We start from the raw sequence: 18,847 nt of genomic DNA, 5'->3' as shown, positions 1-18,847 counted from the left end.
TTCTAGTTTAATAAGTAGCTTGCACGCTCTTTCCATATTCGGTGATCACTGTTTATATAAACTTCACCTCATATAAACCTCACCGCTGGTTACTGGCTTTAAGAAGGACAATAAAATGTCATCCAGCTGGAATACTGACAGGGATGCATCATGGCATAGGAATTGTCACTCCATATTCATAACTTCTCGTTCTTCAGTGATGTTGTTCAGTGTATTTCTGATAGAATCCATCACAGTGTGTATAGCAGTGCTTTGCTGTGAAGTGGGTCCTTTAGTATTGTCGCTGTCTCTTTTGGGTGGCTTTGATGCTCTGGAAATGCCTAAAGAAGTGATAAATAGGAGGATATGTAGAGTCTTTTATTGATACTTTTGTTTTGATTAGTCTTTTTTTTTTTTGTAAGTAAAATTCAGGAAGTTACTGGAAAGCATATAAGAAAAAGAAATCTCACTGTAGGTAGCACATTCGCATACTACTGTTTCTACTGTTACTCGGGACGTGTGAGCACTAGTCCATCCCGGAGCGTTAGCCTAGTGAGCTAAGGGGCATCCCCCCGATCCACGTCAAGTGGTGGAGGGCAATTAGAGCGGAAGTCTTCATTTTAAAAACATTTTTTCTTAACATAATTTTACCTTTCTTTTGGAAGGGTTTATGTCTTGCTAGTTGCATTTGATGATTGTTCTCATAGGAAAACAACAGCAAAACCAGAAGATGGCTGTATGTGTACAACTTACGCAGTGATTTCAGTGCAATTGAGGTTACGGTTTAGTAAACATTTTTTTCTGTCAAACTGGCAATTTAAGAACTTACACCACTCTTATGTTTTACCCTGTCCCCCCTGTGCAGACAAAAGGTGTTGGTATGGCTGTTTGACCATCACAGTGGAGGAACTGATTGGGCTTGGTGTGCGTGCACGGTTGCTCTTTAGCTGGATCAGTTTCCTGGACCCACTCAAACACTGGAGTAGGAATGAGGGATCTAGCAGGAGGGGAGACAGCAGTGGCATTACCCTTTGCTGTGGTGCGGTGTGTTGAGCTGGCTGTGATGACCGAGGTAGTCAAGGTCTTCTCTTCTGCTGCCCCCTTCCTTGCCTGCTTCATGTTGCTGTTTGCACCCAGCATGATTGTCATACTGATGTGAGCTGCAGTGCTATTCTGTACGTTGCTGTACAACTGAGGGGGATACAGCCCTGATGAAATGGGAATAAATAGCCACAATATAGAATGAGCAAGGATTTGCTAAACCGGTTTTGCTATTTAATGACATTAGGTTTAATTCTGTGTATGATAATTGAGTCTTCTGTGCCGATATTTTATCAGTTGCCATAGTTGTGCTGTCCTGTAAACAGTCCATTTCTCCTGTCTCTTGTTCAGATATGCTTCCTTCAAAAGAGGAGAAGAGCAAAACTCCTCCAATGTTTCTGTGCATTAAAGTAGGCAAACCCATGAGAAAGTCCTTTGTGTCTCAGAGCACCACCATGTCTCAACAGTACAGTAAAAAGATAAAGCAACCAGAGTACTGGTTTGCTGTTCCTCGGGAAAGGTAAGCTACAGCACTTAATTTGTAAATGTGTAGTGCTTTCTAGAGTTGAATGTGACTTTCCCCTGTGTGGTCCACGGTGTCAAATGCAGCAAGGATGCTGAGATGAGGAGAGGGGTGCCCCCGTTTTATTGCGTGCCAGAGAGAGAAAGGAATGTTTGTTGCTGGTCTAGTTATACTTTCCAGAGGGAAGGAAGAAGGCAGTAAGTGTCACGTGGAAGATGAAAAGGGTGATACACGTGTTACTAGCTCATGATAAAAGCACTGGGGAATCATCTGGGTTTTGGGCATAGTGTAGGAGGTGAGGGAAAGGTGGAGCGGTTGCAAAAGTGCCAAGGAATCCACGAAGGTGCCAGTGTTAAAAATAGGTACCTCACATGAGCAAAGGACAAGAAGTGGAAAAGGGAGACACTTCTAACTGAATGGGTGTGGCTGCTTCTGACTTTGTGCTCATGAAAACAAACAAACAAAAAAAACCCCACACATCACTTTGTGATAAAATCTACTTAAATGGACTGTGCCCTTGGGTATATATGTATAAAGAGTAGTACTATAGAAAAAAAAAAAAGTAAGGCCTGTGATTCTTCCACATAAATCACCCAGGAATTTTCCCTGGCTGTGAGGCATCACATCCCTGGCCTTTCTCTTGCTAGAAGGCAGCAAGAGCAACTCTCATCTCTGCTGATGAACCAAAATACAGAAATTAGTGATCACACTTCCTGTGAATAGATACTAGAAAGAAAGAATCTGAATCTGTGATAAATTTCAGTGGTGTGTCTTTAAGATGTAGTTCATTTTTATATTTAAAAAAAAATAATCAGACTATTTATTTTCAAATTTGTAGTATATGTGTTAAATTAATGTTTATTTCATATATTTTAGAAATGAGTGTTTTAAGCAAACCAGTAGTGTGGAAGCTGCTGACACGGGAGGAGGGGGAGAGGTTTAATCCAGCTGGAATGTGGCCCTCGGGAGTGTAGCTGCAGGTAGCTTTTGGTTTGCTCGTTATCTGCTGTCCTTGGCTTCTCAGGGATTGCAAAAGTATGGGTTCAGAAAATTCTGGTTTGGTGTATAAGTAAAGACTTCAAGGGGTTAGAGTGATGCTGCAACACAACGCAAGGTCAGTTATTGCTTTGGAGATAGCGTGTCTGGTGTTGAATAAAGCTACCGGGATTGAGATTGTCTCTGACCATTGTTCTGTGTAACAGCTAAATCTGTTAAACAAAGTGGGAATGTAGCTTCTGTACTTTTTGTTGTAAAAGCAGAAAATTTATTCTTAGCGGGAGGATCTAACTAATACACAAACTTACGCATTGATAATTGGTTTATGCTTCAGTTTTTAGAACAGTAAAATTAATTTCTGAAGTGAGCTATTGCAGTGTTTGGTCACGTTGGCTGACAAGGCAAATCTTGGCTGTCACATCTGCTGTTTGGATCTTTATCAAAATAGCGATGCATGTTGCAAGATTGGGTCATTCCGGTGATGTTCACACACGCCTGTTTAAACGCCACGTGGGTGTGTAAAAGGTTGCACAGAACCTGGGGCAAAAATTAAACTTGAGACCCACTCCACCATTTTAATGCAAGATATGTATTTGCCTAACAAGTGGGTGTTTTCTTTGAAGTCTCAGACATATCTGAAAGCAAACTGTGTAGTTCCCTGCTCACTGATGGTATTGCTTGGTACTCGTATTACAAGGTATGTGATCACTGGTTTTGCATCTTGAGAGGGTCACGGACAATACGCTATTTGGGATAGCTCTGCAATGTATTTTTGATGCAACATCTCAAAATAAATATAACCTGCATTCAAAATATCTTTAAATTTAGTAAGTTATGTAGGAAAATATCAAAAATACCTCTCGTCTCATTGGCCATAAAGCAGCGTAAAGAAAATACTTGCTGTCACTGTAGCTTGTGCAGCATCTTCATGTTTCCATCAATAAACAAAAAAAGTGAGATTGTGAAGAAATTAATGTGCACGTCTATAATCACTGTGTAAGTTAAATCACCAAATCACAGAATGGTTTGGGTTGGAAGGGACCTTAAAGCCCACCCAGTTCCAACCCCCTGCCATGGGCAGGGACGCCTCCCACCAGAGCAGGTTGCCCAAAGCCCCATCCAGCCTGGCCTTGAACACCTCGAGGGATGGGGCATCCACAGCTTCTCTGGGCAACCTGGGCCAGGGCCTCACTACCCTCATGGGCACAATCTAAATCTCCCCTCTTTTAGTTTAAAGCCATTGCTCCTTGTCCTATCCCTACTCTCCCTGACAAAGAGCCCCTCCCCAGCTTTCCTGTAGGCCTCCTTCAGGCACTGGAAGGCTGCTGTAAGGTCATTTAACTGTATTTTTCTGTGACTTATTACTGTTTGCTGTTGAACCAGCTTTGGTAACCAGTTGCCAAAATGACTCTGTTTTCACCCTGAGCCCTGTAATCTGCTGCTCCCAGCAGAGCTGCCGTTCCACGTGCAAACAGCCTGCTGCTTTTGTGCCCTTTGCAGGCTTCGGTAAAGCTGCATGTTGGGGAGTGAGTGGGGGATGAGGGACACCCTCCTTTTAAAAAGTTTTTTTTTTTCCTCTACACAGGGAAAAGTGCTGGCTGATTTTCTTTATAAAGGGCATTAATAAGTTCTTCTAGTTCTTCTCTCGCTATACGTGACTTCACAGGGTGCTGTGGGTGGCCCAGTGACACTGATGACCCCGAGCAGCGCAGCTGAGTTAATCAGCGACTCTGGGGCTGCTCTGTGTAGCTTTGCTTAATCACAGAGGCATTCGTCTTAGCACGTAATGGGGGAGATGGACATCGCTGTTGTCCTATATAAGGATCGCCCAGTCTCAGGCAGCTTCTCATCAGGGTAACTGTTCGTCTGAGCAGAGAGGCACTCAAGGTTTTGGACAGTAATGAAAAGATCGAATCTTTTGCTGAGAAGCCTTGCAATGGGTGTAGCTTACAGTATCAGAGGGTGAGTCTGTGTGCGCTCTGTGGTTTTGTGCTTAAGGATATTGAGAAGGAATTGTAGACTTTTTCTAACTTTGTCGATTTTGAGTAGCAGTAGGTGAGTAATTATGTCACTCACAGACTTCCTCAAGCTGTTGCAGAGGAGGATGTCTTGTGCTGGGACAGAGATACTAATGCATAATTTTGCTTTACAAACGTGTATCCTAGCAAATAATTTCCTCATTTGAGTGTTGACAAGTTTCTCAGTCAAGAAGTAAATTTGTTGGTTATCTATAATATAAATTTAGCAGACATATTTGGTTAATCAATATATTTATTTTGTGTTGATTTAAAATGCATCGCATTAAAATCATGCTGCTGAGAGGGCATCCACTTTCTTGGAGGTTACTTTTTGTGAGAGCAGGTAGGATTCTCAAAGAGGAAAACAGCAGAGTTTGAGCCTTGCTTCCTTTTTTCAGTCTTAGCCTCGTCCCCATTGATTTTTGGTTTGGTTTTGGGGAGTCGGGTAAGGTTGTTTTTTGTTGGTGGTGTTTGTTTGTTTTGTGTTTGTTTTTTTAAGTTTGTTTCTTTTGGTAGAGCATGATTTTGCTTTGTTGTGACTCTTCTTCATATCTAGTGCATAAAACATTCAATTTAATGGGGTTGAAGTTGAGATCTTGAAGAACTTACAGCATAACTACCTACAGTCAATACTTGCATGCTTTCCATGCATTTACACAGCGATTTGCATAAAGAGGTGATGATTAAAAAGATCCCTATGGTGAAGTAACTCTTCTGTGCCCTTGTTAATGGAGAGGAATAGGTAACATAAAGCTTAGATTTAGACTCCTTTTGAATTATCCTTGTATGAGTATAGTAGTACTCTTAGATATCTTGTAGTCTACTACAAAGTAGTACTTTGATATCTTATTTATCAGGAGTCTAACAGATGGCCTCCAGGGGTCCCTTCCAACCTCAGCCATTCTGTGTTTTGAGGCCAGGAGCTGCAAGTGGACTTGGAGCCCTTGCACATGTATCATCAGGATACACAACCCTTCTCACCCGTTAATTACCTGAAATCATTCATTTATGGAAAACTTCTTTGCCTCTACCCCAGAGAAGTCAGATGTAGTCGTATTATGGTGGTGATGATGTCACTTTGGAAAGTCCTGAATTGAAGTACATCTTTTAGAAGAAAAACCATTTTCAGTTCCCTCTCAGGAATCAACAGTAGCTTGACAAGTTGATTAATACGTTTTATTGATAATTGCCTTCGCCATTTAAAAAATGTTCTTTTTCAGCGCTCTGCGTACCTACTTTTTCTGGCTTCTGGTTCCTGGATGTGGTTGTATCTATTACCAGGATTCAGTTCCTGTATTGCTCCTGTAAACTATGTAATTCTTTTTGCTGTTGGTTTTGCGGCTCTTTGTCTAGGCTAGGACACCTGCAGGACTCCTGAATCGAGTACTGTGAGCAGAGTATTCCAGCAGTTCTCACCCAAGTGTCGGATACCAAACCAACACAATCTCATTCTTTTCCACAGAACCTTGCTTTGTTTGTTCATTCAAGGACTGCACAAAGTATTGCCATCAGCGTGTTAATGCAGAGCTCCTGCTCCAAAATTCAGAACCATTATCCCAGGGTCATTCTGCCAAAGACAAAGCAGCCATCCTGCAAGCATGCCCTCCGCTTTTGGTTATTAAATATATCCTCCTGTGCTAGGCTGCACTGACATACATACCTGATTGTGCCCAGTTTACTAAACAGTGCAGTGGCATAAATATTCCACCAAGCTTTTGTCTTATACTGATTTTATCAGCAATAATTGTATTGTTTCTGCCAGACTTTTTTCAGGGAGAATATTTTTCTGATTGAAGAATATTGAGCTGTTTACACTTTCTTTTGGTAAGAAACAAATTGAATTTCGTTTTGTTTTGGACTGCAATTCCAGCAGCAGGAAAAACAATCTGTTCTGATGTGAAAAGTCTCTTTGAGTAGAAATTTTCTTGATTTATTTAGAATGGCTAAAATGCCATTTCTGAGCTACCTGTTATATGAAAATAATATAAAATCAGATTAATAAAAATGCTGGTCCTGATTTTTATTATTTTTTTTGGTCCTTCTAGTAGTGAGGCTACTGAAGCACTGAAGTAGATCACATTAGGGGTCCCTCCCTGGGAGCTCCCCACGGCTCAAGCATGTTACACTGCTGGCTCTGGTGCTCTGTGGCATTGCCTGATCAGCACAGGAGAGAAATAAAGCAGAGGAAGAGTTTGCTGAGTGTTACAAAGTTCTGGTAGAGGTGTGCCTCTTTGTCCCCAAGGGAAAAGCCCTTCCTATAACAGAGGTCGTCAGTCTCCACATCTGGAGATTTTTTAAAACAATTTAGGCACTGACCTATAATGATTTCAGATGTTCATCTGGGGATGAAGATGTGATCTTAACACACATCCACTGCTGGAAATCTTTGTCTGTCAGCAGCACTTGTGATTTACTTGAAGTCACTAACTTATATTTCCTGTGTTGTTCTACTTTTATGGATTAAATCATCATTTGATGTCATATCAGATATTTTATGGAAGCCTAAGCACATGGTATTGCTACATGTCAAATCTCTGTCAGCAAAACATTTAAACAAAAAAACTCATTTAAACAATTAGTTTTTGAATTAGTTTTGAGATTCCTGTTCTGTTTAATCAAGGGATATTTCAGCTGTTCCATTATAATTAGGACACTATGGTTGCAATAGTTCTCTCTTTCATTACTGTTGTTCTTGCACAGTGTTTACCCAACGCTAGTTTTCTCCCAAACTATTAGAGCTGCCCCAGTATTTGAAGTTTTATCAAAAATCAGCATCACCTACCCAGACTTGATTCCCATCTCTCTTAAAACTTAAACTTAAAACATAGACTGCATGCATAGGGAAAATTCTTTTTTTTAAAAAAAAAAGCGATATCTTCTCTTTACTCTTTAATATAGTTCATAGCTACTATAGGAACATAAAGTATTTCATCATCACTGTTATTGAGAAATTTCACTTGGTGGTTGCTCAAATATAAAATCAAAATATGTATTGAGTAATTTGTCTCTTTCAGATGACTGTTGGTAACGTGCTCTTTCATTAATGAGCACGGCAAATACAATTTTTAGGATTCAGGTTGCTCACAAAGTGCTTAAAAATAATAACTCTGACATTACTGTCGTGGTTTTTAAGTTATGTTCTTTACAGGATGAGTTTTCTACTGAATTTATAACCTTCACTGTAAACTTGTTTTATGTTTTTGTTCCCCCTGTGCGTACATTACTATGGGTATATTTGTAAGCACCTTCACTTTGCTACTAAACTGTCTGCAGCAAGGGTGTTTTCCCCCCCCTTTTTTTTCTTTCTTTAAACAGTATTCCATCTTTCATTTTTGATTTGCATCTCCTAGGTATTTTTTTGAATGATTCTCATTATCATCTTTTGCTTTTGAATAATTTCTTTCTGGAGTGATTAACTTCAAGTTTCTGATCTTGGGCCTTTCCCAGCACTTTGTTTTATTGGTTTTTCTTGTTAGTACATGACACGCTCGTAAGCTTGTGATCACCAGAACAGCTACTGAGATCTAGGATACATTTCTTTGCAGGTCTCAGGTTGGCTGTAAGAGAGTTTCCCAAGCAGTGGCTTTTTTTTTCTTTTCCCCATTTGGTAGCTTGGGAATACCAGCCTAACATAATGTTACAGTTTTATTAACACAGAAGGGATGCTCTGCATCCCATTTCAGAACAACCTCCCTTCTCCAATTAGCTATTTCTCATTTTGTGTTGCTGCTTTTTAAATCTAGAGAGTCTGGATTTATTTAGCATCTGCCCATGGTAGAGGAAAACTGAGTTATAGGCTACTTAGAGAAACTGAGCACGTACAGGTCCATGGGCCCTGACAGGAAATCTGCTGAGTGTACTGAGGCAGCTGGCTGATGTTATTACAGGGCTGCTTTCTGTCTTCCTCTGAAAGGTAATGATAATTGGGAGAGGACCTTAATAACTAGGAAGACAAATGCCGCAACCATCTTCTGAAAAATCAAGAACCTTTGGGAACACAGGCCAGTCATCTTTACCTCAGTCTCTGGGAAGATTATGGAGCAAGTCCTTGTGGAAGCCATTTCCAGGCACGTGGAGGGCAAGAGACAGCTGTTGTAGATTTACCAAAGGCAAATTGTGCTTTCCCAACCAGATAGCTTTTCTGTCATGAGATGGGGAGCTCTGTGAACAAGGAAGGAGCAAAAGGTGGTGTTAGTGAACTTAATCTCCTAGAATATTCTCACAGTCAAGTTTGAAAAAATGTTGTCTGGACAGGTAAGTGACAAGGTAGATGAAAAACTGGACTGCAGGGCTCAAAGTCAATAGGTAGTCAAGTGGACGCCAGGTGCAAGTGGTATTCCTCGGGGATTGATACTGTTCGATGTCTTCATCTAGGGTGTGGACAATGGGATAGAACACATCCTTGTCATTTGGGGGGGATGACACTAAATCTGGGATGTTCATACACTGGAGAGCAGGGCTGCCAGTCAGAGGGACCTCAACGAGGAGGCAGAACGTGCTGACAGAAGTGTCAGGAAATTCAGAGAAGGCAAATGCAAAGCTATACACCTGCGGTGGGGCAGCCCCTGCAGTGATGCAGTCTGGGGACGGGTGGCCTGGGAGCAGCTCTGCAGAAAAGGAGCTGGGGAAGTTGAGAGCAAGCTCAGCATAAGTCAGCGTGGCTCTTTGCATTAATGAAGGCTGGCTCATATAAGGAAGGGCACAGTAAGCAGCTTGGGGGAAGTGGCTATGCCCCTCTTCTTTTGGGTACCTGGTTTAAAATTTAAAATAAAAATGAAGAAGGCCTTTTGCAGGTGCTGCATGCATCAGGGGAAATTAGACGTAAAAGGAAAAAAAACAACATGGCATTGGTTATGCATGGAGCAGGTTGCGTGGAGAGGCTGTGCAAACTCTGTTGGAGATTTTCAAAAATGCAGATGGACAAGACCGAGCAAGCTGCTCTAACTTGGAAATTGGCTCTACTTCAAACAGAAATTGGACTAGGTGCTCTCCAGAGGTGCCTTACTGCCTAAATTTGTTCTGTGATTCCGTGATGGGAGAATGAATGCTGCTCTCCTACGTCCACCTGCATGAGCATGCTTTCCAGTCTTAGCAAGGCAACAGCAGCCACTAGTTTTATTGCTCTCCTGTTAGTGTTTGTAGGAATTAAGTAGCTAACTTTCCAGAGTAGGATTAGTGCATGTGAAATACACAGTGCTCAAGTTAAATGCCTTTTTCAGTTAAAACTCAAATTAGTTAGTGAGAAGATTGCCATCCTGCTCTTTCTGAAGCACCTGCGGAGAAAGCAAAGAGGAATGGGGCATGCTGTGTCAGCTATGGATGTGGGAAAACTGCAATTAGAGGAAAAGATCCTAACTAAAATTAGATCATACAGCTTTCAGAAATGTTCCATATTTCACTAGTGTTAGATCTATGCAAGTTAGTAAGCAGTCATACGGCTTCTTAGAAAGTGGGGGAACCCCTGACAGTGGGGAGCGAGACCCTCCTTTAGCCTCTTCCAGGCAGGTACCGGCCGGAGCGATCCAGAAGGCTGATTGCTTGTGCGTTGCTACCTTGAGCTCTCTCATTTGTGCGTGTTGTGCAGAGTTATGAACGACAGCTGAAATTTTGGCGTTGTATACCAGCGTTAGCCATGTTGCTTGTTCTTGGTGAAGGGAGGCTCTTGATGCCTGAGGAACTAGTACTAGGTGTTCACATACTGCAGCTGTGTGTGCTTGGGTGTCTTACAAATGTTTCATGGGTACAGTTCTTATTTGATAACAAAAATTTAAATTCAGATAGGACATCTAGTAGCCAGGCACCACAGAAATGTTTCTGAATATTTAAAGGGGAAGGGAAAAAGTTGATGGCAATGCTGATTTGTTCCTTTTTTTTTTTTTTGTGGTTAGGAGGACATGAGGCAGCAAAGTTGATCCTTTATTCTTTGAGGGCAGTGGAATTGGGCATAAAATCTCTTGAAGCCAAAGTGAGTCAAGCCCCCAGATATCACTTTTACAAGGAATTAATGTAGCCATTGTGAGCAGGCAACCATTTTAGGACTATCGGTTCTGCAGTTAGAACTGCTGTCAGACTCTAGCCCTTACTGGTAGGAGTGTAGAACAAAAAATATAGACTTAATTGTAAAAACACCTGAAATTATATTTGTAAACAGCATCCAACAGTTTTGAAATGGTGTGTTAAGATTACTCATATTGTTTGTGCATATCCTATAAATCCAAGTAACATGAAATGTGATAGGAAAGTGTCTGGGATTCTCTAAGATTTTACTTGTTCTGTTATTGACCAGGGAATTGCCAGGAGAATCTTTCTGGTGAATAAGTGAAGAAAAATCCAGTGTCAAAAGTACTTGCTGTCTTTATGTCTGCCCTCTTTAATTAGCATTTGATTTTGCTGCATTCAACTTCTTGTACAGTGGATCCACTAACATATTCCCGTTTGGACTTGCTTATGTTCATTTTAATTTTGATCTTCAGTACTATTTGTTGGAATAAAGGAATATGATAAATAAATGGTTTCTTTATAATTTGTTCACTATTCATTATGGATGTTGTCAGAGAACATCTCTTTGAAGAAAGTAACTGAGACCTGACTACATTTATGAAAACGCATACCCTGCTGGCATTATATCATTAACCAAGCTGTCAGTAACGGCTCGTTTTCCTTATGGTAACAGAATGAATAATTGTGGTGCAGTTAGCGTCTGTAAGTTTTAGAGGACAGCTAGAAATGTGGTGTAGACTTTATTGATGATACTTTATGGCTTGTTTTATGTGGAAGGTCAAACTATTGAAGTGATTTTTTTTTTCTGGATTTAACTTTTGTGAGCATGATCTAGTACTAAACCAGCGGACTTCTTAATATGAGTTGTAGGGGACTGACTTAGTCTTAGCTACTTAGTCTTTCAATGATGCTTTGGTTGTGTTTATAGGAAAAGAAAGAAAAATATATTGCAGGGAGAGAAAGCAGAGAAACCTTGAAGTGCTTCAGGCTGTTAGGTAGAAGGAGCTATTGCTTTGTGTGGTTTGCGAGGGTGGAAGTATGTGGGTATCCTGTGTGTCTGGCTGTCCCCTTTTGTCCTTGGGCGACATCTCTGTACTATGTGACAGTACATGGTTCATGGATCACTGAAAAGTGGTTGTTTTCTCCTTTTCTGTTTACAGGGTGGATCACCTGTACACATTTTTTGTTCAGTGGTCACCAGAAATATATGGGAAGGATGCCAAAGAGCAAGGTTTTGTTGTGGTAGAAAAGGAAGAGCTTGATATGATAGACAACTTCTTCAGTGAGCCAACTACTAAAAGCTGGGAGGTGAGTGCTTTCCGTGAAGCATGTTTGTATCAAGTGTGCATCCTGTTACAAATCTCAGCACTTGCTCTCTTAATGATTTTATGATGTTTCTTTATAACGTTTGTTGCTTCTGGTAGAAGCCTTCTCAAGGCAGCTGTCTCACAAATGTACTCATATTCCTTCAGTACTCCTTTCTTCTCTCCCCAGAAATGGCAGGCAAACAGCTAACAGTTTTCTGGCTTGCAACTAGTAGAAGTTATGTAAATATTTTGGTTATGTTATGTTAGCCATTTGCAAAGCTATACAGGCACATGTTGTATGTGTTGCTAAATTCATACTGTATTTATATGCTACTAATAAATTGTCCAAAAAGCATACATGCATGTGAACACCAGCACAGTTTGAACACCAACTTGGTGCTCCTTGAAATGGATTGGTGTGTGATGTTGTTGTTATACCAGACCCTTGCTTCTTAGGTGCACACGGTAGTTTAAATGTTAGCTGTAAGATGGATAGGTTTTATACTCAGACTTTGGCTTTTTCATCTGGGAGCTTTTGCTGTCGGTTTTAACTACTTGGTGTGCATGTGTTTGCTACCTGTCTGTTTCTCATGCATATAAAATCTAGTTTCTAGGGAAAATAAGCTTGTGTATGTTTTTCTAATGATATTTATGAACCCTGAAGCACTTGCTGTGCTACAGATGTGTGATAAGTTTAAAAAAAAAAAAAAAAAAAACCAAAACATAATTTCCTAAATGGGAAGTAGCTTGATGGTGATTTTTAAAGTGATCTGATTATTTGTCTTAAACTTGTTCAAAAAATTCTACTGCCCTGTTTTTTAAGCATTTCTGTTTTCAAAGTATGCTAAAAAAACAGAACTCAGGAATGGAGCTTGTCATTCGAAATGTAGCAGCAGCATCTCTGATCCTAAATAGCTTTTATTTTTACAGTTTTGTGGTTTCTTGATGGTGCTTTGTGAACTGCAGGATGGAAAAAAAAAAAGTCTTCAGTCCTTGTTTTGTTCAGAGCTGAGTGCAGTCATATATTACATTTGATTTCACTCATCGGTTGCTATTTGTATGTCCTTAAATTCAAAATGAAGGGGAAGGACTAATGATCCAAAGAACAAATGTGGGAGGGATCCAGCTGCACCGGGAGCCTGTCTCTCATTGTTTTATTTAAATATGTATTGGGGGAAGAATTGGCTGGAAATCGTTTTAAGGTGTGTCTCTTTTGTTTGTAACGTATTCAGGCTTTACAAAATCATCGTAGGACTGCCAGGAAATCCCTGGTGAAAGCCCAAATTTGGGCATGATTACTGTGATACTTTCACTCTCCCTTTTGGGGAAACAGAAAGTGTGATTGTAGAGAAGCATATAAGCAATTTTATCAAAGTGTGTCATGGGCAGTGGCTGTCTGTTATACTCGTGGGCAGGAGCTCTTGCCGCTGGAGCACAGAAGTACAGTAGATACTGCAAAATAAACTGGTAGATGATGAAAAGGCAACAAATGTCATTGAATATTCAAATTCTTTACTGTGCTAGACCTGACCAGGAGGAACCTTCAGTGAAGGTATGTTGAACTATGTCCCTATTTAAACAGCATGGATCTGCTCCAGCACTTCTATCTTAGTAAAAAAACGTACGCTGTTCTCAGATGAACTTTACACAGACTATTTCTGCCTCAGGTAGCTTGCTTTCTCCTTCCCATAAAATCTTTACAAGATGCTGTCGATCCAGTTCCTGTAGTTGTTGATTCTTTTCATTTGCTTTTGCGTGGTCTGTAAATATCTGATTTTGCATCTCACTCTTTTTGCAATTCTTGAGTGTGAAGTTGCTGCAAATGTGTGCTTCAGTTACAGCGAAAAGAGCTGCATTTAGAGACTAAACAGGCATCTGCAGGGAAGAGGGAGCTTTGTGTGTGTTTGGAGTTGGATTGCAGTTTACAACTGAGTTAATAGTTCTGTGGTTGCCAGTATCTGTAAGTTTGGTTGCGTTTTCCCACAGGTACCTGTTGCTGTTGATTTACTGTGATGCTCCACCCCCCAGCCACCAGGAAGCCTAGAGAACAGTCTTTGTAAGAGGAGTTTAGGTACTTCTGATTTAAAATGAAAAAAATATATATATATTCAATTTAAAACTAATAATGGCCCAGGAGATTAGGAGGGAAGAAGAAACATTCATGAGGTGGAGAAAGAACAGGGCTACAAGCAGAAAGACCCATTTTCCTTTAATAGTTTGAGGAGGGGGGGTTGTTTTGTGGTGGTTTGTTTCTGTGCTTGTTTGTTTTAAGTTGGCCTAATTTTGCAGTGCAAGCCTTCGGTGAAATTGGCCATGTGAGAAATGCTCTAACAGAGGGTTCCCTCCCATCTCTGAAGGGCCCAGGACTGGCTGAGCCTGGGCTGGAGGGTCAGGATGCGGCTGCACGGCTCTTCCAGCACCACGGGCAGAAATACCAGCGCTGCCTGGCTTCACGGGGGCACCTAACTTTAATCGTGCAGGCTGGGTTTTGTCCTCTTTTCCGAACCCCTGACGTGGATGTTGAGGCACCGGTGGATGAACGTGGGCTGGACGGAGCGAGCTCAGCGGAGGTGTCGCTCTTGTCCCCCTGGAGCTGCTCGGCGTGGCTGGCAAACCAGGGCTTCATCCTCCCCACAGCAAGCTCCTCACAAGTCCTGGTCCTACTGGAAAGCCCCCTCTGTGCTTTGTGGTGTGGCTAAACCTGCGCCTGGGGTTTGTCCGCTACATTTCCTTCTCCCCCCCCCCCACGGGGCAGGTGTGCGTAGGGCCTCCGGGCGTTTTTGGCAGTTGGCAGCTCCTGCAAGTTCCAGCAGCGGTGGCGAAGGCGTGGGGGGGGTTGTGCAAGTTTAATCCTTGGGTGCAGTGAAAGATGTTTAGAAGCAGCGTTAGTAGGAAGGTATGTGGAAGCCCCACAGAGTGCTCCTCAGCCACATTTTGAGGTTCCTATTCCAAGATAACTGCTGTGGTAACAAGATCGTGGAAGGAAGGTGATTTAAGGGTTCCCGGTTGTTTTCTAGCTAAGGCTCCTTCCTTCCTCTTTTTTTCTCGTCAGCCCCATCTCTGAGCCCTTGCTGCTGCTTCCTGTTTGCCATGGTGGCACCGGGCCCTAAACCCAGCCAAAACCCCACGGCTGTGTGCAGCGTGCCTCATCTCACCTCGCCTGCAGCCCCGTGAGGTGCACTGGAGGATCAGCAGCTTTCCCTCTTGCCCAGGCCCCGTTTTGGCACCTGTGGCCTGCCCAGGCTGCACGTGGCTCAGAGCGTGTCCCCGTCTCTCTAAGCACGTTGTAGGCTGCTGTGTACTTCTACAAACCGGGGGGTTAAACGTATGGACTTGCCTTCTCGTTTTGTTTTCAGCTTTACAGGAAAAGGTCACGTGTGGCCTACCTCTAGTTGTGGGAGAGAAGCCTGTGCTTCTGTTTCACAAGTATTCGGATTCACACCTGAGAAGTGTAAATATTGACTGACCTTTTAAAATATTATCATGTGTTCTCCACACGATTTCTTAAGAAAATGGGTAAATAAAAGTTTTCTAAGAGTTGTTTGATTATTTTCAACAAAGAATGTTATAAAGACCTTGACTATTCCGAAAATGAGTATTTTAAAAAACTTGGAAAAACTGGATGCTCAGATTTTTACTCAGTACATTTCTGGCATGATATAACCGCAAAATATCTGTTAAAGTTGATTTATGTTTGTAGCTCTTTGCAATATTGCATCTGTTTGAGCTTGTATATACAAATGGAGAAGAAAAAAAAAAAAAACAACCACAGGAAAAAGCTGGTGGTTTGGAAAAAAAGGGAAGTGAAATTTTAAACTTTTTCATATTCTCATGCATTAGCACCTGAGAAAATAATATTTTCAAGTAGCTGCATGAGAGAAAACAAAGAAGTTTGCGTCCTCATTTAGATTCCCACAAGGAGAAGATGTGTGCAGCGTGCCTTGGAAGTCGGTGCGCTTTAGCCTTCAAACTTGGGACCAAGTATATCTGAGACTGACCACGTGCTGTCACCTGCTCACCTCCGTGTTTATTAATCCCAAAGGACCCCACAGTAGTGGGTGGTCCCTGGGGTGTGCAGACGTTCTGACCGTGCTAGCCATGCTGTCTCGTACCTTGCCATTTGAGAATTTCCTTACTAAGGTTGCCTGTGCTGGATGTAACCATTCTATACAGTGGTTTTGTTTCATGCAGTATGACAGAAAATGAGTATGTTGCTTAATTAATTTGCTTCAGTGAAGGACTGACAGAATAAGAGCTGTTTTTCAGTTTGGACCCTTGTTCTCTCGCCTCAGATCATTACTGTAGAAGAAGCAAAACGGCGCAAGAGTGTTTGCAGTTACTATGAAGAAGAAGAAGATGATACTTTACCTGTCTTAAAGCATCACAGCGCACTCCTGGAGAATATGCACATAGAGCAGGTATGGCTGGAAGAAATGCAAGTTACCTTATTAGGTCTGGTGCTGTCTTTGCTGAGTGTGGGTCATTCTACTTTCTGGAGGTGATATTGATGCTTTTTAAGAGTTTGGAAGATTCGTGCAATGTCCTGCTTGCTGCAGCACTGGCTCACCTAAAAAAAACTTATGTGGAGTTTGAGTTGTGATACTGAGGACTGGTAGCTTTTTCAGTGCTTGGAGAGGGGGGTGCCAGTTTTGAAAACTCTTTTACAAGTGATGTGAGTGCAGTCAGCTGAGCTTGGAGTACAAGGCCATGTGCATGTGGTTGAGGTGTTAACCTGATGGCATCAGCTGCTACCTCAGCAGCATTTTTTTGGATTCAGAAGCCACAGCAGAGAGGGAATTGTCTGTAAGACACTACCCCTGATCTAACCTGTTGAATATGTAACTGTTTCTCCTTGTTCACTGCCCAGCTTGCCCAGCGCTTGCCTGCAAGAGTGCAAGGATATCCCTGGCGGCTTGCATATAGCACACTGGAGCACGGGACTAGCCTGAAGACTCTGTACCGTAAATCGGCATCTCTTGACAGTCCGGTTCTCCTTGTCATCAAGGATATGGACAACCAGGTAAGGAGTGCTTGTGGTGCAGGGGTTGGACTGAAAGGGCAACATTGTTTAAAACAAAACATGATGAAGTGCTAACCATGCTGTGTTACTGAAGTAACATCACACTGCAAGAAGGCCTTGGTGTTTTATTTATTCTATTTATATTTTCTACTGCTTATACTAAGCTTACAGGCAGGAAACTTACATCAGCACTAATAGAAACAAAACTCCATAGTTCCATAAATACAAGTGCTCCTTTTAATAGTGCCCATGGAAGTATCTTCCGTAGGTAACTCAGTTAACGAGCTCTCACAAATAATGGAGGTCTAGTATTTCACTAGCTCCTAGAGTCGTCATTCCTGTTGCCATGTGTCTTTTAAATTGAAGGATACAGAAGATTTGCAGGACTACTTGCTCAATTGGTATATTGCACTAGTTGCTTCTTTCAACATGAAACACCAGCTCAGAATGAAATACCAGAAAGTATTTTGAATTTATTTTTCTTGAATTTTGCAGTTCTCGAAAACAGATTAATCCTTTTATTCTGACAGATTTTTGGAGCATATGCTACACATCCCTTCAGGTTTAGTGACCACTACTATGGCACTGGTGAAACATTCCTCTACACATTCAGTCCAAATTTCAAGGTAAGTGCTGTTCGATTTCTCAGATTTTTTGTTGGATACCACATCTGAAACATTTATGAGAAAATTTTACGAAGGCAGCATATTTGAGTTTAGAAGATGTGCCAGCTGTTGATGAACGCAGTTAATCATTCATTGTCTCAGTGCAATCCTTTAAACAAAAATGGCTGTAATTTTCTGAAGTGCTGAGAGGACAGTCTCTGAGGGTAAGCAGAGGGCTTCAAGTTGATTGAGGGGCTGAAGTAGGGAGAAGTAAGGAGTCAAAGACTCACCTTGGAAGGCAGTGATATCAGGAGTAGCATATAATTTCATGCATGCTTAGGATCACAGTGATGACAAGCTAGAGATGAGAGTGCCACTGAAATACCCCTTCATGTCCATAGCTTGTATTTTTCAGTATTGAATACATTGGCCATTTTTAACAGAATGCCTGTTGATTTAAAGATGCAAGTAGAATTTTAAAAATTACTAGGGTGTCTTGTTCCTAGTTTAAATACCTGTTGTTCCTTTTCTTTCTACCTCTTCTTTCTCCCCCTTCAAAAAGAAAATAAAAATTAAAAATGACCGCACCAAAAATACCTTCTAGGAAGTCAGTCCCCAGTAGTTTTAGAGTGCCAGTATCCTCACAATCCAAGTGTATTTGTTTCCTCCCGCCCCCAGGTATTCAAATGGAGCGGGGAGAATACCTACTTCATCAATGGAGACATGACCTCCCTGGAACTTGGAGGTGGAGGGTGAGCAAATGTTTGGTTTTCAAATTGCATGGCTAGCTTTATTTTATCTTTTAATGAGAATAGAGACAATGGTAGTTGCAAGAAAAACTAATCAGCAAAATGGCTGAACTTAATTCTAGTAAACTGTTTAGGACAGATACCTCAGCAATCTGATTTCTGTTACAGACATAGAGCAATCTCCATTGCTTAGAGAGCAACTGATGTTGGGCAAGTAATCTTTTTTGGGGGGAGGGAGGTTGACAAAACCAGATGTTTTGGATAGATATGCTGCTCATTGCTGAAGAGGTTTGCCGCTGGAAGATAATCTGTAATGGCAGTTTTGCCATAAACTTCCAGGGTTTCTCACATGGTCCTTGTTAAATGGTTGTTATTCTGTTGCTCCGTAGAACAAGGATGCAGACAGTGCTTAATCAGATCCTAAATTTCAGAAGTCAGTGGGTATGAAATCAAGGACTAAGGCCATGCAACTAACTGAAGCTGACAGCAGGCTGCACCATGTGACATCTGGCCATGGTTTGCATTGGGGGTGCATAAACACCTCTCCTCCTAAACTAGGAAGGAGCCACATCCACAGCCAAAGTGCTGGGGAGGTGTTCCTGATGCCTG

At 41.6% G+C, this 18,847-nt stretch overlaps 1 protein-coding gene across 11 annotated transcripts in view; it reads left to right on the top strand.

Moving 5' to 3' along the window:
• Positions 1–18,847, top strand: part of NCOA7 (nuclear receptor coactivator 7) — a 94,402-nt gene that overhangs the window by 72,934 nt on the left and 2,621 nt on the right. For 10 of the 11 annotated variants that reach the window (XM_048065604.2, XM_066994318.1, XM_066994319.1 and 7 more), the window contains 6 exons: positions 1,372–1,540; positions 11,718–11,865; positions 16,157–16,282; positions 16,732–16,884; positions 17,415–17,510; positions 18,168–18,241. In XM_048065604.2, the coding sequence (XP_047921561.1) occupies positions 1,372–1,540; positions 11,718–11,865; positions 16,157–16,282; positions 16,732–16,884; positions 17,415–17,510; positions 18,168–18,241 (766 nt within the window). Of the gene's footprint in view, positions 1–1,371; positions 1,541–11,717; positions 11,866–11,895; positions 13,417–16,156; positions 16,283–16,731; positions 16,885–17,414; positions 17,511–18,167; positions 18,242–18,847 lie in introns of those variants that run through there. The other variant, XM_048065610.2, reaches the window with a different exon arrangement.

The sequence above is a fragment of the Anser cygnoides genome, chromosome 3 (assembly GCF_040182565.1).
Source record: "Anser cygnoides isolate HZ-2024a breed goose chromosome 3, Taihu_goose_T2T_genome, whole genome shotgun sequence".
NCBI lineage: Eukaryota > Metazoa > Chordata > Aves > Anseriformes > Anatidae > Anser > Anser cygnoides.
This window is presented reverse-complemented; position numbering and strand designations above follow the sequence as displayed.